The 24,733-nt window shown below is 39.2% G+C and overlaps 1 protein-coding gene across 3 annotated transcripts in view; it reads right to left on the reverse strand.

Annotated features, from left to right (window-relative positions):
- The window catches only part of SESTD1 (SEC14 and spectrin domain containing 1), a 60,433-nt gene extending 40,458 nt beyond the window's left edge, over window positions 1-19,975 (reverse strand). The window contains exons 1-6 of one of the 3 annotated variants that reach the window (XM_074829258.1): window positions 19,789-19,975; window positions 18,296-18,462; window positions 16,672-16,741; window positions 15,893-15,998; window positions 7,559-7,638; window positions 1,441-1,549 (exon numbers count right to left, since the gene is read on the reverse strand). In XM_074829258.1, the coding sequence (XP_074685359.1) occupies window positions 1,441-1,549; window positions 7,559-7,613 (164 nt within the window). In that variant the 5' untranslated portion in view covers window positions 7,614-7,638; window positions 15,893-15,998; window positions 16,672-16,741; window positions 18,296-18,462; window positions 19,789-19,975. The remainder of the gene's footprint in view (window positions 1-1,440; window positions 1,550-7,558; window positions 7,639-15,892; window positions 15,999-16,671; window positions 16,742-18,295; window positions 18,463-19,788) is intronic. The other 2 variants (XM_074829259.1, XM_074829260.1) reach the window with 2 other exon arrangements.
- Between the last annotated feature and the right edge of the window lie 4,758 nt (window positions 19,976-24,733).

Raw genomic sequence — 24,733 nt, forward strand, 5'->3', positions numbered from 1 at the left:
CAAACGCTATTCAGCAAGTCTTTCCAGAACAAAAAAGGCAAGCACTTAAGCCAAAAAGTTTGCATTTGTCACTAAAAAACAACATGCAAATAAAAACAACAATGATTTTTCCATACTGTCACCATAAAAGAGAGGTCAGTTTTTCCACAACTGACAAACAGAACATTAGATGTGGGAACACTGAACTTTGCTTTCAAACAGATTTCCCAGTTTGTACAGAGTACAATGAGTACTGTGGTTGAATTTTCAGACAGTTATTTTTATGCTAATATATGTAAAAACATACATCAGAATGAGACTGCATAATAATTAATGTTAGCTAGAACAAAAATGTCTGCATCTGTTCCATAAATACAGCCAAGTCCCTAAGTCAATAAAATGACTTGCACAGATGACCATTCGGGATTTTCATCACTTTACAAAAGACATGCTGTTTGAAAAACCCTAAAACTTCCATGACTAAAATGATGTGCAATATACTCATATACCTACTGATGTTTTACTTGTAAGCAACATGAATTTATTCTCTGCTTCTTCCCCAGTCAGTTTTTTTAAACAGTCTTAACTACAAAAAAATCAGATCATTTAATCGTGTTTTAGAAACATTTATAGATTGCAATAAAACTAAGTACACTAAACAGGCTTTAGTTATGCTATTGTTCCTGTTTCCAGAAGGGGAATTTAAAGGGATACAAAAGCAAGCATTTATCCAAGAGGCTTTTTTCCTTTTTAAATCAGTGGCACAACAGAACAAAACAAAGCTATAATAAAGATAAATCTCTGAATCTTAAGAAAAAAAAAATGCAATTAACTAAATTAGGACCAAGAACTGTCACTATAAGCTTGCAGGGTTACATGTGCAGAACTTAACCAACAATAATTTGAGAGAAAGGTCTGGATGACAAGATACTCAAGTCATGATTCAGCACCTTTAAACAGTATCTTAACTTTAAACATTTGAGATGCTCAGTAACTTCAATAAGACTTCATATGTTTTTAGACTCAGTGTACACTTAAACACTACAAGCTACAAAGATTAGGCATATAGCAAAGAAAGAGTAAGAAGCTTTTTTTACTTTGAGCAATGCTACCTTTGCAAGCTTAGGAGTTTCACTACAATGGCTCAATAATTTACATATAATTTAAGTGCATTGTTATTAAAAAGAAATTACCAAAGATATCCCAAGAAAGGAGTGAGGAAATACACAAGACAAAAAAGCCCCAAAGCCAGCCACACAGAATAAAAGGATGTGTGCAAGCCTTAGTAGATATCCTTTAGTTTATTGGGATGTTTCTAATTCAGTCAGTATCACATATTAAACAAAGATTTACGTAAAATTCATTTGGTATTGAAAGGCAAATAAAAGGAAACACCAATAAAATGATCCCTTCCACCACTGGAAAAGAAGGCAGCCCTGAACAGAATGCGTTTGAAATCACCTTGGGATACTTAGCAGGTAGTCTAGCGTGACACCCAGCTCGTCCATACTCGTCTGTTCAAGGCATAATGGAATTGTCAGAATGAGGCCACTTCTTCTGTCCTTCCCTCCTATTTTGGGGGGGGGGGAAAAGTCATTAGAAAGGTAATGTGAGGGCTTTAAGGTAAAAGAAATACTTTGTAGTTACGTGGTCTCAAAATACATCATAAAAGTAATCTTAAAAGTTGCTGTGAAAATCACAACTGACATTTCACCTCTCAGGTGTGAGGAATCATTTACCACATTGATATTTAAGGCACCACCAAGGAAGGCTTCAGAGCATAAAGCACATCTGTAGCTGTCAGTCTTCCATCTACTACTTTCTACATAAACGACACAAAATTTTTCCAGAAGCATTATTTTTGCATATCTAGATTATGTTGTTAAAGAATATCTCCTAGACCTTCTATACTACCACCTGTCAAACCTGGTAAGCTTCCAAGATGAGCATGTACCCAGCAGCTCCAACTGGAACACACCACCTCCCAGAAACACAAACTACACAAAGGAGGATCTTGTACCACACAGGCTGCTCGTGGCACATACTCTAAATAGGTAGTTCATTCACCAAATGCATAGTATTTCCAGACCTACTTACAAACACATAATAATCACCTCACAGGTAAGATAAATATTTCTAACCAGTTGCTTTAATCTTCATATGCATTTTCAAACCCTCTAGTAAAAGTTATACAAACAATATCAGCAACAAAAATATTGAAAGAGCTGGCCTCACATTGATATGTCCATTATGAGATCCAGTAAGACCAAGTGTTAGGTGATGCTGATAGGCTGCATTTAAGTAGACAGTTCTACAACTGTCATATGGGTTTGTTTTGACTACACAGGGTCTTAAGAAAGTCTCTGGAAAGGTACAGTTAAAAAAAAAGGATCTTTAAAGGAAGCTGAAATTTTCTCTTCTGGTCTTTCTTCTAAAAGATTGACTTTTGAGTCACACATTTATGAACCAGTATGCAAAATGGATTTGGACTAGGTTCTTACTCATAACCTGAATTGAAACTGAAGCCAAATCAACTGAATACATCACCACATGAGAAATAAATACTGACACAGCTCCTTGAAAAGGTCAATCAGCAAGTGCTGTAGAGTGAAAGAAATCAGGTCTGCAGCTGGCTCTTCTATTATCACCACATCTCTAAGTACAGGGGCATCACTGGTGATCTGAAGGCAGGTGGCCTTGAGACCAAAACATTTGCCCCTAAATGGCTGTTAACTCATCAGCAGATTAAGTAAAGGGGGCAAAAGTAGCTGTGACTCATCTTTCCACTTAATTTGGTGTAACTCATCTAGTTCATATATTCACCATTTTGAGCAAACTACCTTATGTATTTTTTTTTCCTTTCTGCCCTTGAATCTTTTAATGTCTATAACCAGCAAAAAGAAAAGAGATCTTAATTCAAAACCCAGTCAAATATTTTGGTGGGTTTTTTGGTGAGGGGAACAGGTAGGCAATTATGAGAAGGAAGAGGAAATTGCACATGAACTAAAGAACATTAATGAACCCAAACATACTCCAGAAGGATACAGCACTTGAGTTTATAGCTTATTAAACCACAACTTCAGTCATCTTAAAGTTTGGGGGTTGTTTTTTTAATCCTTTAATATTTTTCTAAACTAATACCCATCTCTACATTAAACCAGGTTCAAAGTAAGTTTTCCACCATGTGAAGTAGCTGAAAGCCTTTTCCATTTTATTCAATATTATTTCTTTGAACAGGTTTTAATATATTAGCTATTTTATTAAAAAAATACTAGAGACATTTAAGTACATGTAGGAAGCAGTTAGTGAACAATTTTCTCCATATTTTGGAAAAACTGTAAAAAGATAGCGATAATCTCAGCTTTATTTGGGGTGAAAAAGAAGCAAAGTAAATTTCCATAACCTGAAAAAAAACACCTTTATTCTCAAATTAAGTGTGCTACTCACATGGTTAAAGCCATTGAATCATGCTTTTGCTTCATAAAGTTACTTAACATTGGTAGAACTGAAGTTCTATCTAATCAGTAAGAACAGTTTTTTACTGAATAGTAACAGCTGTGCAGAAATAAGACAAAGCACACAATCACAGCACAGTAATGCTTGCAGATGCATACACATATATTGACATAATTTGGTAAGAATTCCCCCCATCCGTTAGAGATGCAGGCAAGATAATGAAAAAAAAAAAAAGCCTTGCTCGTTTACACAACATATGTTGGCATCTTAATTGTAGTAGTTTTTTTTTTCCTTGTTTCCAAAGCTGTGCAAACTCCCCAAAGAGCATTAAAGATCCACTGATACACACGTATCTTCCACATCTTCATAAAGGACCTGACCTACTGCTTTAAGTGGTCCACTGCAATAGTTGTGTTCCCCTCCCTTTCTCTTCTTCAGGGGAGAATCACTGCTGGAAAACAGCAATGCACTTTGTAATGACTGTATTTCTAAACAGAAGATTTAAAGAGTGGTGCTACATGAGAAAGGACAAATGTATAGATCCTTTCTGCAGAAACTAAGAGGGAGTCACAGTTTAAAGCAACAGTAATTTACAGATTGTCCACCCTTCTGTTTCTGAATGGCAGAAAGCCTGAAAATTAAAGTAGAAAAGCAGGAGAAAAAGGAAGGAAAAATACCTCAGTGCTTTAAAAATGACATTTGTTCTCATCTGTACATCTGGAGTGAAAAAAGAATTTCTCTCCACTTGCTACACTGCTTAGCGAGAGCACATTAAATCCAACAAGCAGGAGGAAAACAGTAAGTTTGTGGATGTAAAAGTACTACTTCAGAAGCCTCACTAATTCAATGGTAGCTTGTTAGCTACCATCTCTCAACAAGAATAAAACATTAAAATTAATAAAGAAGCCTTTCCTTAAGTGTTCAGGCATTGTTTGATCTTTCCTTATCCATAAGGATATCCTCACAGAAAGGAGAGTAGCAGTTTTTACGAATATAGAAAATAAATCCATTGAAACTAAAATTTGCAACAGCTAAGTTCAAAAATGGGTTACACATAAAATGGAGGAACTATGAAAAATTACTGGAGCAGAGAAGCAAGGAAACAGTCACAAGTATTAATAAAAATCAAAAACACAGACTGGACAGAATTTGGTGATCAAGCTGAGTGAGCCTGCAATAGGAAAAGTAAGAACGCAAGAGGTTATGAAGGTATTTCTACAGGGAACAGTAGAAGGGTCAGAAGGGTCACCTTGAACCAACTTCCGTGGTCCAAAACTCCATGAGCCATGGCAGCAGCTCAGGACTCTATTGGATAATATACTTTAAGAATTGTATCTAACATTCCCTCTCCTCCCTTACCCATGAACTCGTGAGTGGAATATTAAACTTGTTCATTTTAATGAATATATACATGGCTGCGGAAGGAAGCGTTTCCAGAAAAACACATTTTCTTCTTGCATTTATAGCAAGTTTAGTCTTATTATAGCTGATTCGTAACTGGAAGAGATTTGTCCTGTTCAAAGTTACTTCTGGATTCACAAGACAAGCACCAGCCCCCACAAAAGTAGTTAACTACTAATAGTAGCTCATGTTTTGTTTACACAAAATTGAAAGACTCCAGTGTTGAACAGGGTCTAACTAATGTAAGTTTAGAACTGGCACTTGAAGCCCACTCATGCAAGATACTAGACAAGAAATTCTTGCTTTTATACCTGGATTTAAGTAACATTTGCTGAAATTGACTGAAAAATTGACAAACTTTTGAATTGACTGAAAAAACCAAACCAAACCTCAAAAACTATAATCTCTTGACATTTCACAGGAAGTCTGCAATAATTAACTAAATTACGCAGTTTCATGACAAGTCATCTTGCCTAAGAACTGACAGGTTTTTCCACCAGCTTGTAAACACTTCTAGAAAAGATTCAAACATATGTATTCTGCCTGCACTGTGATTTTTGTGCAGCTTCCTTGCACTGAAGTATATACAGATCAGGTAAATATTCTGTCAACCTGCCATAGCACAAGAAGAGAACAAGGTAGAAGTTATCACTGATTCTTTTCCTTAGTGAAAAATGATGGCCAGTCATTCATGTAAAAGATAAAACTTTAAAGTATATCTTTATCCATCTAAGAATCATTTTAACTGAAAACTGTATTTTTAAAGGAAATACTGAAAAAAATTAATGGGGCTTTAAAGGAATATTACCTAGTTACCAGTTAAGAAGTGATGGCTACCATGGATGTAGTCTAACATTTCCCAATACTAGCACACTAAACAATAAGAATTAATTAAACAGTAAAGTAAGTTGTTCTTTGATCTTGGTTGTATTCTTTGTAACTCCTTTCTAAAAATTCAAGATTGTATAAATATTTACCACCACCTTCAGAATGCAATGTTTAGTGAGATAAACCCAATCATACTGTGATTTTAGGTGTGACAAACAACACCTCCTTGCCTTACAAAAAAGCACTACACTCAGACTACCTGAGTCTTTAGGCTTAGAATTAAACCTGAAAAATAAAATCATAACTTGTGTGTTATAACTCAGAAGTGGTGTAGTTTATAAACTGAAAACATATTTAAGTTAAGGAAAGCAACTAAGAGCATCACAAAAAAAGAAACTTACTTAATTTTGCACCAAAGAGGTTGTTCAGGTTTTTTGCCGAGTCAGTAGCTTGCTTTTTTATCCCTGCTATTTGTAATAACTTACCAACATGGAAGCTATACAGCCATGGATTTCAAATCTGAGGAGACACTGCCCCATTAGAAACCACTATGTTTTGCTTCCAGAAAAAGAAGGCAGGGCCAACATTCTTTGTACCAACAATACTCAAAAATAACAAGAGAATTCAACATTTAAACACTGGAGAACATTATCCTAAAATATTATTTTTCTGATTATTTGTTTTTAAGCATTAATATGTTTTCATTTATGAAACTATATGGAATAAAATTGCTTTAAAGAGACATGATGAACAGATTTCTCTGTCAGGGTCCTTTACTTATATCTAAGAATGCTTAAAAGAACTACCACATGAATCTTCACTATTCATTAAATTAAAGCATCCATTAATACTACACAATTCCAAAAAAGGTCAAACCTACTTAGAAATATGTAGGCTCAAAAAGGTTCCTAGCATTTAAACTGCCACTCAATAAATTACTTTCCACTAAGAACATCTATATTTCATAATGGATCGGGCAGCTTTAATAGCAAATTGAAAACGCACTCTAGTTAATGAAAACTTCCCCTTGCAGTATAATGCTGAACAAACATACTATGCATCTGCTATTACTATGGAAGAAATTGCCCATTGGTCCAGGCTTTAACATAAGTTGAGTTTTGGCTGGGGTTTTTTTTGTTGTTTGTTTACTTTTAAACAGGAATTGTTTGATTTGTAGTTGCTGGAGACAGTGGGCAAATTCAAAGCAAAACAAGTTCTTTTAATAAAAGAAGCAGGTTTCACTTCAAGTGACTGGAGCAGGCTAAACTAGACTACCTGAAATAAACTAAACCAGAACAGTATTTATTTATGGCAACACTTGTCCATTTGTGAAGTTGAGAAGCGTTCTGCAAATTATCCACCTACCCTACAGTAGGCAAACAAACACCAAGAACTAACACAGCTATGTATGACAGCAGTGAAATTAGCAAGAGAATGTCATTCATCATTTTAAGTATTCCCTTTTTTTTTCTGGCATGGGGAGAGAGAAAGTTACCTTCAACCCAAGTTTCAAGAAGTTTTAATAAATACAATGATAATTTCAGCCTTGCCTGAATTTGAATCCTAAAAATACTCACTCTGTATTTCTAAAACCACATTAAAAAAACCCAGAAAGGCTTATTCTTGAATGTCTGCTAAATTATCATTCTTTTATGAAACTTCATGACATCAACTCTGTGGGTTGAGTTACAGGCTACAGCAAAAACAAGTGCTAAATGTCAACAGCAATAGCTCAGCCACTTGATTAAAAGTTTCAGAGATCCTTTTGAAATATGACAAAGCACTAACCAACAATAATTTCTGTTAAATACATCCAGCAAATACAAGCAACCAACCCAAAAATCCCATCCAAATTATGCAGGGAGGAACCAATTGAGGAAAACAGAAGCCATACCTGAAAGAAAAGCCAATTTTTTCTTCAGAATGGGTAATATTACTGAAGCTTCCATTCTACTTCAGATAATTTTCACAGCTCTGAAACACAAGAAGTTAAAGTTGTCAAGCACAAGAAATCAATTACATTTCACTAGAATGAGCACTGGGCAAAATACTTCCATACTCTTCTGAAGGAAGCACAGAACACTGTAACCAAAATCCAAAGTACTATAAAAACTGAAGAAAAAACATTATCATATACATTTTTCCATGTAAATCTTTAATTAAAGATTTCTTACTCATCATAAAAAAAAGAAAATCAAAGCAGAATCTCAACCAAGGACATTGAGATAACATATATGAAAGTCTTATTTCCCAACCCCATTAAACTACAATTAATTTACAAGTAGATCATCTGTTTGCTTGGTCATTCAGATGTAAAATAAGTATAAATAAAATTGCACTTTTGCATAGTCTGTCTCATATTACCAGAAATATAATAATTATTTAAATATATTATGCTGCATTTATGTCAGGACACTGCCATTACCCTGCCATTAGTAGGTCTTCAATTAAAGAAAAACATCCAACAGAGTATGTCTAACCTATAACTGGAAATGCTTTTGTTCCTTTTGTCTCCAAATCCCTTCTTATTCCCATCCCATTTTTATTGCATTATGAACCGCAATTCACTACGATTAAGTGTCTGTGTTTCATTGACAAATCAACAGGATGCTTGAACTGCAACCTCCTCCTCCAGCCTACACAAAGTAGCATCTGATTGTAAGTTCTTCTGAGTTCATACCTGCACAAATCAATCCATATAACAAAAACCCCCTAATTCTACACAAAAATACACAATTCAAGATATGCACAATGCAAGATATCCAAAATAAATAAAAAATATAAAAGACAGATCAAAGAAATTTTTTTTTTCCTTTAATTCCTGAAGTCACAGGGCTTCAGACTGCAACCTGGAGTTCTCCATCTGGATACTTCAGCATTTATGCACACAAATAGAACTTTTTTTCCAGGGGCGTGGGGGGCAGGGAGTTAACAATCAAAACTACACATGATCTAAGAAAAAAGAAAACACCAAATAGAGAGCCTGGGGTAAAATAGAAGTTATTCCTTTTCTTGTTAAAACAATGAGTTCTATTACAAACAAAAAAAGCAGAATAATTGTTTTTTTATTATGAAACAGAAATATTTCAACAACTTTTTACTATCCCTCTCTGTTCCAATGTGTAATGCTTCACAATGTTCCTTCCTATCCCTTTTCCCAAAATCTCCATATTTAAGTGTAATTTTTGTCAATTACATAAAACACATTTTTCCATATTACAGAAGGAAATAAACAATTTTCAGTTCTTCAGGAAACTAAGTCCCAAGACAGCTTGCACTTTAACAACTACTCAAATAAGCATCCTATTAAAGCTTCCTGTATGCTTCAGACAAAAATATGTAGGTTATTTGTTGTATAAAACACAAAACTCAAGAATGACTCAGGCAGTCACTTTTGTCTCATACACCACACTCAAACCACCCTGTGGAAGCTATTTAAGTTTGGCAGTGTTTTTTTTCTTAAGATTGGTGCACATACCTAATTATGATTTTTCCCTCTCCTCCCCAAATTATATTTCAAAATTATTACAAATGACTATTATAATCAATGAAAAAAGCCCAAACCTACAAACACACACTTCATTATCTTCATACTTCCACATATGAACAAAAACTTGCATCAACTTATTGACTCTAGGGAGCATGTTTCTTTGCTGTTGTGAAAAGACCAGTTTATTTAATATGAAAGCACTGCCTGGCTTTCTGCCACAGTAGTGGCACTGTCCATGGATCAAAATAGTTCTTTTGTTCAGCATTTCCTGGAACAAATGGAAGCATTCTGTTCATTCAGAGTGAAGGGAGGTTGAGTCAGAACAATTAGAACAATCGCCAGTAATTTCAAACACCTAACCTTTGTTCCAGAAACTCCTGAAGTTTTCAATTATCTCTTCTGTGAGAGCTTTCATGTGCTCCATCTAGAAGAAAAATCTCACCAGAGCAAGTTATCAGAACATACTAGACAAAAATCTTCAGGTTTAAAAATAAGGTTTTAACATCCTTCTCTGTCTTTAACACTCCAAAGAATCTCAGGATACATTAAAATAAATGTCTTTTTTTAATGTTGGGAAGTGAAACAATTTCAAGAGAGCTGGTATCCACTCTCCACTGGGAGCTATCAAAGTTGTTTTAAAAAGCTACACTGCTAAAAAGCAGATGTAAGTATATTTAGACCTACAAATAAAATGTAAAGTCTTTTTAACTTGTTCAGAAGACAAAGTGAAAGTGACGGGCTCTTAAACTGGTCATGAAGCTCTCAATTTAGAATGGTGAAAGAATGATGTGCTACTCAATGTTGTACCACTATTTAGCTGAAAGAAATAGATCCAGTGTCTATTCATCAATAAAAAAAGGCATTTGGATTCATTAAATAGAAAAGCGCTACAGAAGAAAAACAAGAGCACTGAAGAGAACAGATTTCACTTCAGGAAAGTGAAATACTTCAGGAAGCTGCATTTTATCACTTCCAAAACAAAAGACATAACTTCTATATGCCCAAATTTTACAGATATTAAAGAAGTTAGAGGTTAAATCTGTTTGCTGAATTTCAGAAACAGTGTGCTGTATGCCCACCTGCAATCTACTTTGCCAATTAAAATACTATATGCCAAATTGTAATACTTGTGTATACAGGAAACACGAAATAAAAGAACTATATTGAAGAACCTCACTGAACTTGCTTAGAATGACCTGGGCTTTCATGTTTTTAAATCAATACAGCAATGTTAATCTCCAACAATGTATCCATTCTTTTGAAGATGTCCACAGAATAGTGGCAAGACTAAACCCACATAATATTTATATTAAAAATCTGAATATTTGAAAGGTCTTCTAGTGAAATAGAAAACTCTTCCAACCTACCCCTCTAAGCAGAGAATAATACTTGTGAAGAAAATTCTCTTAAATACAAACTTAAATAAAATAGGTACACATTAGGAAGAGGATGAGAGGCTGGGGAAGACAGTAAACAAATAGTAAAATCAACCAACATTTACAGAACAGAGAAAAATGAAAACAATATTTCAAGCTGCACTCCAATGTGAATCAAATCATGACCTGGTAGGCTGCATCCCCCTATTATTTCTAGGCTATGGAAAGGCATTGGAAAGCTACGGAAAGAGAAATCACGTTGTTTCACTCAGTTTACAATTCTAGAAGTTCTTTCAAAAAAAAAACCACAACACAAAACACCACAGAACTCACACACAATAAGAACTACATGTAATTCAGCATAAAAGTGCATAATTTCTGATGAAGAATATCAGTATCACCTGCATTTTCTGCTATACATCTTTGGTCTCTTCTAACAAAAAAATGTAGGTAAGTACCAATGTCCAGATGCTGTTTAAAACCATTTAAAAAGTCTATTAAAGAGAGAGAGTAGAAGGAGAATTTGGCAGACTTTGCTGACTAGATGACTGGAAGTAAGATACCCTGAAGATGTTAGAGAGAAGCTGCCCTGCAAGTAACAGGTGTTTTCTAAGCAACGCAGTGGGAACCACTGGTCAAAAGCATTAACAATCAAAACAAATTCAGGTTCAGTAAGAATTAATATAAACGTGTTTACTCAAATTTGTTAGACCTGAGCCATTTAATACTCTCAGCCCATAATGCATGGTCTTTAAATGGGTTAGTCTGTTCACAAGCATCTACTGCAAGTTTCAAAGAATGAGTACTTCATTCCCTCACCATGTATCAAATGAGAGAATAGCTGGTCTGTTAAGCACAGGACTAAAAGTCAGGGAAAAAAAAAAATCTGGTTTTAATTCCTTGTCCTGCTATGAAATATACATATGGCTTTCAGCAAGTCATTTATCCCTTTTAGTCTTCATTCAGTTCCTCCATCTAATTCCCTTTTTACAACAGTATTGCAATGTTTAATTCATTAATGTTTTTGAAGACTTTGGAGATTAGAAGGAACTCCACAGATCTGCCTATAAATAACCAAGCAGCAGATGGGCAGCTACATTCAAAACTGTAGCAGCTTGCAAGTCCAGGCACAAACAATAGCAAAATAACAATAGACATTCTGAAGTACTAAAAAAAAAAAAAGATAAAAGCCTCATATAGAATCAAATTATTTTTTTCTTTTAAAATCAACTTCCGAATTACAGACCTTCATTTAAATTAACAGCTTCATTCACTGAAGCCAGCATGCAAGTTTTTTCAGATTACTTCAACCCACAAAGCCTTAACCCACGCTTTCCCTGGATCAGCTTAATAAAAAGTTCATCTGTCCCACACAAAAATAAAATCCATGTGCAAAAGACAGAGAAAGCTGAATATCACAATTATCTGTGTATATTATTCTTTCACCTTCCTTTAAAGCTACATTAAAGGACGTCATCTATCCTTCAGCTAAGTGGCATAAAGAACACAAATGAAGGTTTTTCCAGGGCTGATACCCCAGGGTAATTTAAGCAGCACATCAAACCTGACCAAAACCTAGAAAAAGGCTGTAAGCATTCATTAGTTAATGCTGCCTTCAATTAAAGAGCACATGGAACTGGGTTACTCAGCTGGACAGTTTCAGAGTAACAATAAAACCTGACAGATGAACATCAGCTTAGGTACTCAAATGCAGTGTTCGGTTTTTACTCTCTAACATATTATGAGCAGCACTAATAGCTTTTTAACATTAGACCCCTTCAAAACCTCAGGAAAAAAGGTAACTCCACATATTGAGGGAAGATGAAGATCAAACCAAGTTTTTTGTTTTCTCAACCATTTCTTTTATTTTTGACTATCTGTAAAAACTATCCATTAAAAAAGGGCATACTGAAGTTTTATATTATGCCTGATTTTCAAGTTGTACAGAGAGAAAATATTCCTGATCTTCCATGACCTGTTAATTCACACTAAAGAATTAAGAAAATAAAAACCACTCAGTAGATTTCATCAGTATGTAAGCTTGTTTAATTTCAAAGCAAAATGCAACCATACAATATCAGTTCCATCACACATACACATTTAGTACTCTAACTCAGCAACTTGTGACAGCAGATGAATGGACAGATTGAAAGCGTGCTCTATTTTTGGTTAAATCTAGGGTTACCAGTTTGCTAGGCCATGATCCAAAAGCACATTGTCACTGCCATACCAAATTTAAGCTTGGAAAAACTCCATTTCTTCTGCCCCATTTTTGCCTGGAGATTCAAGTCTCACCTTGTACACTTTGTGTTCTAACTATAGCCAATACCAGAACTTAGAAGATGTCTGTTAACTACTTCCTCTATTTAACCCATCTTCCATATTCATTTCACACCCTTCCCCCCCTCCCCAACATTCCATGAAAAGTAAGAGTGGCAAAAAATTTATGAGCAATATAATGAATAGTGAACCAGCAAATGGACAACAAGTGAACAGGAGAGATTATGCCATCCAAGAAGAAAGACATTGTTTTTGTAAGTTTTCACTTTGATCTCACTCAACTATTCATTTCACAGAATGGTAGAGCTTTTCCTCACACTTAGAGCAAGTGTCAGAGGGAAAGCAAAGAAGGAAGAGTACCTCACACATAAACAATATAACTAAGGATGCACAATAACATCTGCATGTCCAGCTGTGAAACACAATACTAACACCTTGGTCTTTTCATACAAGAAGGGCAAGCACAGGATACTGTGCAGCAAATAGCACTCTCTCAAAGAAGAACACTTCTCTGGATTCAAAAGCCATGTCCACAGACTGCAGTCTTGCTCCAACCCAAAGGAATACATGCAGAAGCCTGTAATGATGCTACAACACATGACATACAAAATGATAGCTCGCTAGAGTTTTTTTACCCTTTCCAGCCTCAGGCCAAGCCAAACACATATATGTTAAATTACAACAGTTTTCAGGCCTCTTTAATCTAGAATAGCAGAGAAAAGTCGCAGGTTTTGTCACAGTCATGCTAAGTCACAGGTTTTGGATGCATCTCCACATTTCCTTTTCTGCCATATTTACAGAGAGAGACCCCATGTTTATCTTTCTAAAGAACCCTATAGCTCATCCTTGTAGGATGTTACTATAGGCAACAGAAGACTCTGATCTACCTTATACCCTCCCTTGCAACAGGCAGCCAAAACAGCAGAAGTTGCAGTCATCTGGTATCATCCCAACTCACTTCACAGCATCAAGTGACCACAGAATACGCAACATGATTTGGGAGGTTGCTTCTTCCACCACTTTCTATATAGCAATAGGTCAACTGAAATGCTATGTCCAAAGCATAGCACAGATGTTTTCTCTTCCTTGTCACACTTCCATAAGACCCATAAAAAAACCAAATCTCAGGTTCAGCTCTTTTTACTTAGTTAGAGACCATGTCGAAATAATACAGAAATCACACAGATTGTAAATTCTCCCACATAAATCATTTTTGAGTCACAGGTTAGGAGAGAGAAAAATAATCAATGAATAGTAAAATAAAGTTAAGCAGTCCTCTTCTAGCTCCTGCTACTAAAAGAAAAAAAAAAGGTCATAAAATCCTGCAGGAATGAACTGGAGGAAATTAGTACCTTCTCACAGATTCTGTAAGGAACTGTCCAAAACCAGTTTGTGATGAAAGATCAGAGAGCTCTTATGCCTTCAGTACTTCATAAAACTAAATAGGACAGTAGGAGGAATGAGATTGGACAATTCGGGCCATAAACTGCCAAGTCAAAAGACAAACAGCTGCACTGATGAGTGTAACTGTTGGCAGTCTGGAGCAAGTGAAAAATAACTTTCCTCTGGGGTGCAAGGTTAGAACTTCTTGTTCCTTTTACAACATTTATATAAGAAAACAATCTACAACTTCATAACAATACACATACTTGGCATTGTTTATGAGTGCTGTGGCTCAGGCCCTCAGGAATCAGCTCTCAGCTCAGTATAGTGACACTACAACTGAATAGACGCAAATAGAAATGCTAAACCGAAAGCTATCTAGAGTGGTGGGAGGTACAGGAGTTAGGCCAATGGATTGTTTGAGAGGAAAAGTAGGGTGGGGTGTGTATACATAAGTGTAGCAGGCACAAAAGCAGTCATCTTTTTTAGATGGAGGAAACTGACCCAAAACAAGAAAACAAATGAGAGGCTAACAAAAAGACTGTTTACAAATCTCTAAAACTTTGAGTTTGATACCTGACCAAAAAGTTCCAGCTCAGGAGTAAGATTTTGTGTGGACCTTGAAACATCTTGAACAATTTGCTCTGTATTTTTTAAAAAAAAAAAAAAAAATTATGGTAGTGGCTTTCCCCATACTCACTGAACAACACACAAAGGAGACACAATGAGGATAACAGTAAAAATCCCTTCATACGGAATAAGTAATTTGAGAACTTTGCTAATTTTAACTGAACATGAAAGTAGAGGCAATTGAAAAGTGCCAGATCCGGTACATAAATACCTCGTTCGTTCACATTTAAGTTTCAAAATATTTCAGAATTACACAAAATTCATTGCTATACAACATAAAAATTATCTATGCTGCCCTTGGATTACCTTGGATGGAAGAGAAATAAATCTTTCCTTAACTTGTTCAGAATTTTTAACATGAGTACAAAAACTGAAGACATCTGTGCATTTCAGCTGAAAACCACAAATTAAATTGTCCACAGCAACCACCTGCAGTAACCACAGCACCTCTCCCTCTCTCCCACCCCCTCAAAATAAAGCATGTAGCATTCCACTATCCTAAATAGACACATGCTTCAGAGAATATAAAATCAAGCTCTCTAACCTGCTACCTGAAGCATCCTGCATAGATGTAACTCATACATTTTCCACTGACACTATTTACTAGGGTCAAATTAGAATGTAACATGAAAGAATTAGCAAACAACATGCTTGCAGAGAGAAAACAGACAACCTGCATTGAGGGTATACTGATTAGAAAGAAACCATCGCTTTTACCAACACTGAAAAGTAGATAAGCCTTGGCACCTTCCATCCATGTATTATGTGTCCATCCCGTCCCTTTCCCTCAAGAAGGCCTATTTATTTTCTCAAGTTCAGCCACACATATCATTTAGTGACCAAAACATCAAGTTAACATCAAATCCATTTATCTTATTCTTTCAACACCTTTGGGCTTTTTGGCCTTACTTAGTCTGGTCAACACTTATTCTTCATGGCATCTCTCTAAGAACACATCTCAAATTCAACTCTGCCACCACAGTAGGAGTTTACCTTGGCTCTGAATTCTCACGTGCCTACTACATCTATCTCCCTTGAATCATTGATTCTGCAAAGCCCTAAGTCATACCTTCATCTCCTCTTAACTACTGTAATTTCCTTCTTAACGGGTTCTTTATGTCCCAGCATTCCAAACTTCAGCTTGTCCAAAATGCAGCAGCAGCTCATCTTCTCACCTAGAAACAGGAAAACAACACTCCATATTGATTTTCACTTGCTTCCTTGTCGAGTTTAGAGTCTGCTGTAAGGCTATCCTCACTTCAAAAATCCCTCACTCTCATTTAGTCTAAAGAGTAAAAAGCTTTGCCAGTGTATTCTTCTATTTGCTCCCTCAAGGTGCTCATCTCTCATTTCTCTTCTGTGCACAAACTTAGCAACTCCATCAGAGCAGCAACAATCTACCTCAATGCTTTTAAAGCTTCTTTCCTTACTCTCACCCACAACCACAGCTCCCTCTTTAAATTAGAATTCACATATCTGCAGTCTTAGGCTTAAAACACCCTCCAATACATCTGCAAACACTACTCTGTGTGAGACACTAAGTGAGATGCTGTAACACAAGCTGCACTATTTTATCTAAGCCAATATAGATAACATAACCAAAGCTTCTCATACTAAAGTTATGTTGGAGCACCTTTTAACGATTTTTAAAAGTCGTAAGTCAAAACCAAAGTAAAGCGGGTAAATTAAAGAAGGCATGAGTTACAGACTAAATAAGTTTGTGCAAAATCAGTTGCGAAGATATTGTTCTAATCAGTGTATTCATCAGTGTCAAAACTTCATAAGAACCAAATATATTGCACGAAAATTTTAAAGATCTTATTCTTGGAAGAGATTGCTCTTACTTACCATTGGTACTGGAATGCAACACTGTCTGTTAGGGATACAAGTTTGAGCTCTGGATCCAGGGTTCTGCAAACTTAAATGAAACAAAGTATTTGACCATATTTTTAGATGTTAATAACCTGAAACTTTATTTCCTTGGAGGCTGAAAACAAAGGCTTATTACAAAGTTACATGATAAGAGATTCAACATTTCCATTATATATTTACAAATACTTGTAAACTAGACATTCCAGTTGAATGGGACAGCAGGAATCCCATATTTTCTACCAAAACATATGGTAGACATCAACATTGTTTATAATTAGCAGGCAATGCTCCTGAGGCAGCACCGGAAACAGTGGGAAAGTAACAAGAACCAGAATCCTTGTAGTATGCTTTCAGTCAGAGGTAATACAGGCACAGTTTTAGGCAAAATCCAAAATAGAACAGTGTTAGCGTTTTTTTGTGAAGAGAGGAAGAAGGTATTCCTACAAACTAAGTTAATCACTGCTATAAAATTAAAAAAGGCAAATTATAATTTGTATTTTAAAAAGAAAATAGTCCCTAGAAAATGCAGAAGAGATAAGCATCAAACATAAAACCTCAGCAAAGGCTTTAAGACTTGCATGAAACCTTGTAACTGATCAAATTCCACCCACCAACAAAACCCAAAAACTCAAAATTAGTGCATACTGTGTTACAGGCGAAGCCAAGATGCTAAACACATTTCATAGGTTTTACAGTTACTCAGATGCAGCAGTCATTACAGTAATCTCTCTCACAGCAAGTTTTAAATTAGAAAAACCTTGTATTACCAGAAGTTTTCTAGTCAGGCAAATAAACTAGCAGCCTCAAAAAGATATAGAGAAGGCAAGAGTACACACCTCTAGCTCAGGAACAAGAATATCAATAGCAAGTGCTCAAGATAGCTTGAACAGAGAGGCAGTGGAAATCCTGCAACATCATTTCTTATCCCAACAAGACCCTAGGGTAGGCTTTGCCTACTTTATCAGAAGATACCTATTGAAGGTGTTCTGTATTTCCCCAGCCACTCATAGTCACTGGGAAATTCCTCTTCATAACTCTGTTCCTAAGGACTCTTGACAGGTATGTAGCACTGTATTAAAGATCACCATCTAGTCTCTTCCAGGAATACCTCCAGTTTTCCTCCCTACTACCACTCCCAAGCAACAGCCAGCTGAAACTGAACTTCACCTAACTCTAATCGTTGCTGGAAAAGAACAAAACTATGTACATTTCCCCTGCTTATGTGAGCTTTACCAAGAAATGCGATTCCACAGCCAATTTGGAATTATAGCCTACAACTCCAGGAGACAACACGGCACTGTTTCTTATAAGAAAATATATGTGTATTTAAATTTCTTAACTTTTGTTTCTAGGAAAACTGATGTTACAGATCATCTAAACTGCAAATAAAATATCATCTATTAGCATACTACTTCAGGAAAAACAGTTGGCTGAGGTGATTTTACAGGATTCTTCAAGCAGCAATCTATGATGTAAAGAAATGTGAAAAATCCTAAACCCTATCACTAATAAAACACAGCAATTACTTCTAGTTTTAGTGGGGTTTTTTGTTTTGGTTTTTTCCCCTCCCTGACAGATCAAAGCACGATCAGCACCTTACCAGCAAGCAGTAGGCCCCTCTGACCAAGCTTCAGTTCTGTTCTGTGGTCCACCTTCCCCCTTTTCTCCTCCTCAAGTTTCTGCTTGGTATAGACAATAGGACTAGATCAACTCATTCAGAACAATGAGAACCCTTATTAGTGCAGAAGTTCATCACCATCACTGTTCCTACAATGTAATAACAGTGCCCATTACTTACTATACATTGACTCTTAGCAGACAATGTCACAGAATGGAGAAGAGCAAGAAAAAACCAGTACTTCCTCATCACAGTGAATTTTAATGCATGAACAAAGTCAACATCCAATCGTTAGGACAATGCAGACACTGCAATACTAAAAATGCAGAGGACCGGTACTTCCTTTGGGATGAAGAAAAATGAAAGAACAACTGACAAAAGCATCTACTAACATCCATCCATGTAAGCCTTACCAATTTTGCTCATTTAAAAAAATGACAAAAACTCAAAAACCCAAAGAATTGTTCTCCACTAATTGTCTCCGCTCTTGCTTCCATACACTCGTTCGAATTCTTTAAGAAAAAGGGTGCTTTAGAGCATCTCCTTCCTACAACTGCGTGGCTACAAAGCTCTGTTAAGGGGTAGCAAAGGATACTACTGATCCGGGGGGGAAGGCAAAACGGCTAGACAATGGACCTGTCAGAAATCAAAGGAATGGCACTCACGGCTCTGAGCAACCACTGCTTCGGCAGTGAATCACCTTCCCGACCAGGCAGCGCTTCCAGGAGCGCCCGCCGCCGAGACGGTGACACGGCCGTGACTCGTCCCCACCAGCCCGCCGCCGCACTGACCAGCGGCCACGCACCGGGGAAACCCCCACGAGAAGCCGGGGCGGGGGGGTGAGGGGGCCGGCTTCCTCCGGGGAGCGCTGCCTTCCCCAAGCCCTCTCCTATCTCCCCGAGCCTGCCGTGACACCCGCGGGGAGGCCACGGCGGGACTCTGCGGGAGGGGACGCCGCCCTCCCGCGCCCACCGCCCGCACAAAGGCAGGCCCGGCCGGCAGCGGCCACCCGGGAGCCCCCCCGCCGCCTTGGCCACGTATGTAGCGGCGGCACGAACAATACACAAACCTGTTGCGCGGGTTCCCCCGGGCCCTACCGACCTGCCGTGCCCCCGGGCCGGCGGGACCCCACAAAGGGGCAGGGAAATGGGGCGGGGGTGGGGGGAAGCGAGCTGCGCAGCCACCGCCGGGGGGGTACCCCGCTAGCCCTCCCGCCTGCCGCGGGGATGCGGCGCCGGCCAGCGAGGCCGGGTGCGGGAAGGCCGCCCTGCGGCAAGGCCGGGCCGCCGCCGCCCCCCGGGAGGGCCGGGAGCCAGCCGCCGCCCGGCGGAGCGGGGCGCCCCACGGCTCCAACGCCGCCGCCCAGGGAACAAAGCGCGGCCAGGCCGCGGGGCCTGCGCTGCGCCCGCGGCCGCCGGGCCGCCCCTCCGCGGGGCTGCGGCGAGGGAAGAGCCCCTCCGGACGCGGCTACTCACCCGGCTGCGGCGCTCCGGCTGCCCGGGCTGGGAGGACGCCGGCGGCAGGGCGGGCGGACGCGGGGCGGAGCCTGGACCCGCCCGCTCCGGCCAGGCTGCAGCGGCTGCCCTCAGCCGCTTCGTACCGCCTCGCTGGCCCGGCGGCAGCCCCCGGGGACGGGGGCGGCTCCGACCCCTCCCCCGTCGGCAAGGAGACGGCGAGCACCGGGCGCTGCCGGGCCCGCCCCCGCTCCGCTCCCCCCGCCTGCGGGGCGCGGAGCCGCGGTACCGCCCGCCCCTCCCTGCCTCCCTCCTTCCCGCGGAGCAGCTGCGCGGGTCCCTGCCCGGCCGAGAGACGGCGAGGCGAAGCCCCACCCCACCGGGAGACAATGCGCCGTCGCCGCCCCGCTAGGGGGTGCCGCGTGCTGCGCCCCGGAGGCCTCGGCCCCGCCAGGCACCGCCCGGCCCGGCCCCTTCCCGCCGCCCCGGCCCCTTCCCACCGCCCCGGCCTCCAGTCGGCGACTGCGAGGCCACCGTAAATACCCGGCCTAGGGCAGGCTGCAGTCTGGCCGACTGAAGACCTTTGAGCACCGGCAGCCCCGTCAGGGTAACAGTGGTGCTTTGCTATGTGGAGATGGGCGGGGGGGGGGGTGTTGAATGCCGGTCAGATTGATCCCAGGTGAAAACTGGTCGTTGAGTGCCTCAGGCTTCCACCTGCGGCCCTTCGCCCTCAGCGTTTCAGTAATCACAACACGAACGCGTATTTTGTTTCCCCTAGATTGCAACTAATACCCTATCGTCTGTCCAGGCTCCTGGACAAACATCCCGAAACTTTGTCCCTCCAAGACTAAAATACGAGCAAAAACGTGGAAAGAAATGCTGTGAAGAAAGCCAGCCAGGACCCTTCTCTTGCTTTCAGTCTAACCACCCTAGGTCAAGTTGCTGTCGGTCTTAAATCTCCTGCTGAACACATCATTTTTAGGCTACATAATGGCTCTTAAAAAAATAAATCAGCTTCTGCAAACTCTTTATCTTAACAGTAATTCTGCTCTTGTTATTTGCAGAGCAACTTAGTATCATTTACTATATCTCATTCCAAATATGAAAACTGTCTCACATAGACCGCAACTGCTTGGTTTCTCCCCTCGAAACACAGTTTGCAAAACCACCACTATTTGCCCCCTTTTCTGACGGCGGTCAGTCAACATCTGCTGCAGCAATTGCCCTCAGCATCACGTCACCATCGGAGCACACCCGTGGTACTGACCTCATCCCTGGCCTCTGCTGACTCAGAAAGCTGTCCCTCTCTCAGCAACACAACCCACTGGACATGCAAGAGCTCAAGATAAAGAACTGTCATTAAAATTTTCAGAGGAGGCCTATCATCCAAGGCCTGTCAGCCTCAAAAACATACCTTCTCTGTTGGGTCTTTCTCTCCTGGAAGAATACAAACAGCAGCAGCAAAAGAAGAGGCAAACAAAAAAAACCTTTCCAAAAAACCTGTAGAGATAACCAGAGATAAGTGATCTTCATCAGCTTCCCACCAAAAGTAATTGCTGCAGAGAACTATAGAAGTTATTTTGTACTTTATTAAAAGAGGAAACAATATTTTAAGTGTGTGCACTAATGGTTTAAGAAAGTGCCAGGTGCAACTTTTAGGTCACTCTTCTACATTTATGCTTATTTATTGCATACTTGTGGTGAGATGGTAAGGCAATAGAAAGAAACTTCCATTATTCGTCAACATTTACTGAAGATCCCACAGGATGTATCTTTGTAATCTCTGACTGTAGGACAAATAGTATGTCAGAACACTAGATAAGTGATCTGATGCCCAGCACCAATATCCAGCACAAGTGAAAACTCAGTGGAAGTCCCTGACACATATATCTTTATTCTTTAAAAGGAGCAAAACTGAAATCAACAAAGGGAAAACTACTGCTGACTGACATACTTTTTTCTTTGTTATTCCACACTTCTAAAAGCCTCCATATTGCAGCCATTACATTCTGTGTACCATTCCTATCACATAGCCTAAGCAATAAATGAAAGTATGTCTATTTATGACAAGACTGTGCACTTTTGGTGCTTTTGGTTTGGCTTGTGGATTCCAAACTTTTCAGTACACATGAACTAATTAATCCTAATAAAATTTCTCATAGTTACTTTTGAGAGAAGACAAATTTAGGCCAAAATGACATAGACCCACCTTCTCCTCCGTTTTCCTGGTCACAACAGCAATCTCTTCTCAATGACTGATCGAGGCTTCTCCTCCTGCAGAGAGGAGGGGCAGAACTCTTGCAGCGGCTTCCAATGCTCTAAGACAGAGCAACCCACAAGTCACTCTCATTTGTACTCTGGCTCTGGCTGTGCTAGTTTGAGTACTGAGATGTTGTAACAGGTTTTCTGACTTTCCTTTTCCGTGTATACTCTGCCGAGTGATTTGCCAGGACAGAATCTGAGGTGATTAATGTTGTTTAAGGTCATATGCGCAGTTCAGAGTTGTAGCTAATTGCCTTTGCCACACAAACTACCAGTAGAAAGAAATCACAGTACATTTTTGTATCAAGGAGCTATTTGATTAAAACAGGCCTCAATATATGCTATTATTCTCCAGCAGCTATGCCAGATTTACTCAAACACAAATAAAAGTAAATAGGCTGAAACATCCTGAGCTTCGGGCGCTGTGCTGCGTGCCAACACAACAGAGCCTTTGTTACAGGCAGAGCAGTGCTCTCACAATAGAGTTACTGCTTCCAGCTCCAGTTCCTGCACTTCCAGAAAAATCAGTCTTCAAAGAAAACCAAACCAACCCCCCCACACACTTCTAGTGGACACCAGCTTATCACCATGACACTGGTCCAAGGTGCCACCAGGTGTGACGGTGGCCATCCTGTGCAGCACCTTCACTCTTGCTCCACTTGCCACTGGGCACAGGGAGATGCTGCTAGGCACAGTCTTGCACCAGGCAGGCTGAAAACCCTGCACCTGGAGTCTGCTGCCTTGCTTGTTATTTGCTTCCACATCTCTTTGCAACAGGTAGACAATTATTTTTACCTGTAGCACAAAATGAGTGTGAGTAGTTAAATTAGTGTAAGCTATCACTATCCAGCGTAAGTGGATAGAGATGTAACTTGCAGACCACTGCAATTCCTAAATGGTATATACAGTAAATAAGAAAATAACTATATGTAGTAGGATTAGTGTAGGCTGGCAGTGATAAATTGTAAAGAAAAACTGGCGAATGTTTTGTATATGGAGCTTTATGATCATAACGAGATGGTATCGTCATATTCACGGGTAAGCAGCAGAGAAATCTACTACTTTTAAGCTTTATGTATTTGTCATACAGCCAGATTCATGTTGGCAAAATAGTGGGAAAAGTCCCTTCTATGTTGATAAACAGTATCAGGAGGTTTGGGAAGTGAAAGTGACAGAAAAATATAAACATTCAGTGCACTTTCAAAACATCACAGAAACAAACAAACGATCTGCTACAGTACTCAGTATGTGAACTACCATTCACTGGCTTCTGAAGGTAGCACATTCACCTGCTATTAACACAAAAATTTGAAATGTCCGTTTAAACACAAATACTAGTTTTTAATCCTGAACTGAGAAGTGATTGTTTCTTCTGAAACAATTAACAACAAAGCCTTAAATTGTGCTCTTAATGGAATCTGAAACTCGAGTCCCAAATAGCCCAAACCCATGAGACTGCATTTACTGATTAGCACAAGCTGAAAGTCTGGCACTCTGCATAGGCAGGGCCTAGCAGGTTTTGAAATCTATGTTTTATTATATTCATACTTATCAAAGGGTGTATAAAACAATCTTTTAAATAGCTATCTCACGTTGCAAATAATTTTGAAGTTCTTCAGTTAAATTATAAAAAAAAAAAAAGAGAAAGTCTTTGTTTTATAAAGGTCTTTGCATGATTGACATGTCTGTAATGAGAGACTGCAGTATGAAACTTTGCAAGATTCTGAAGAAACCGGGGAGTTTTGTGTCTTTTTTTTCATATACTTCTTAGTGCTCATGTAGAAACAATAAAGCATACCCTGATCTCATCATATCCTTCCAAGTACTGGAGGCTGTTGGATTGTATGTCCTGCAGCAAACTCTGCAGTGACTTTTATTACTTTGTTTAATTACTTTTTATTTTATATAAAATACAATCTTCATAACTTGTCCTTTCTTTCCTACTGAGGAAATAAGGGCTTTCTTGTAAAAAATAAAATAAAATAGAAGCCTAAAGGCTGCATTGTCTGAGTAGCTACCTGAGAAATGTTTAATGGGAAGTAAAGCTAACTGTGGTAAGTATCTTGCTGCCCAGGTTTCTTAAACATGACCATGGTCTCTTCACAAATTTATTTCATCTTGTGAAGGAGAAATGGTTTCTGGTTGGCAGTAGACTCCAAGCCTCTATAATACAGGAGGAATGCCTTCCATTCTACATAGCAAATTAGACCATGGGGTCTGGCCCGAGTCTCACGTCCAATAACAAGGGTATGGATCTTGATCCCATCTCTGTAGCTTCAGCCAGAAGGTACACGACAGCTGGATGGAGAAGGGCATGTCTCTGGTCATGTTTGTGGCTGCAAGGGGAAGGAGATGAGAATGAACTTACATGTCATATTAGGTGCTTGTGCCATACCACTGAGCAGGTTTGGTGGGATGTCTGCAGCATACTCTGTCACCTGATGGCTCAATCTGATCAGGGATTACTGCTGTGGTGCTTGCTGAAGAAAAGGAACAACTGTACTTACCATACTAGTTATCACATGAGGCATAGCAGCTCTGAAAAAACATGACTCTGAAATGCTAACTATAGAAGTAACAGAGAGAGTGCTGATAGTCAGTGACATTTTGAATGACTCCTGTACAAAGCACCTAGTGTTCTGCTGGAACCATATTTGCAGCTCCATGCTGCTTTCTTCTGCTTGCACCAAAAAAAGAAAGAACA

The sequence above is a fragment of the Strix aluco genome, chromosome 6 (genome assembly GCF_031877795.1).
Source record: "Strix aluco isolate bStrAlu1 chromosome 6, bStrAlu1.hap1, whole genome shotgun sequence".
NCBI classification, from domain to species: Eukaryota; Metazoa; Chordata; class Aves; order Strigiformes; family Strigidae; genus Strix; species Strix aluco.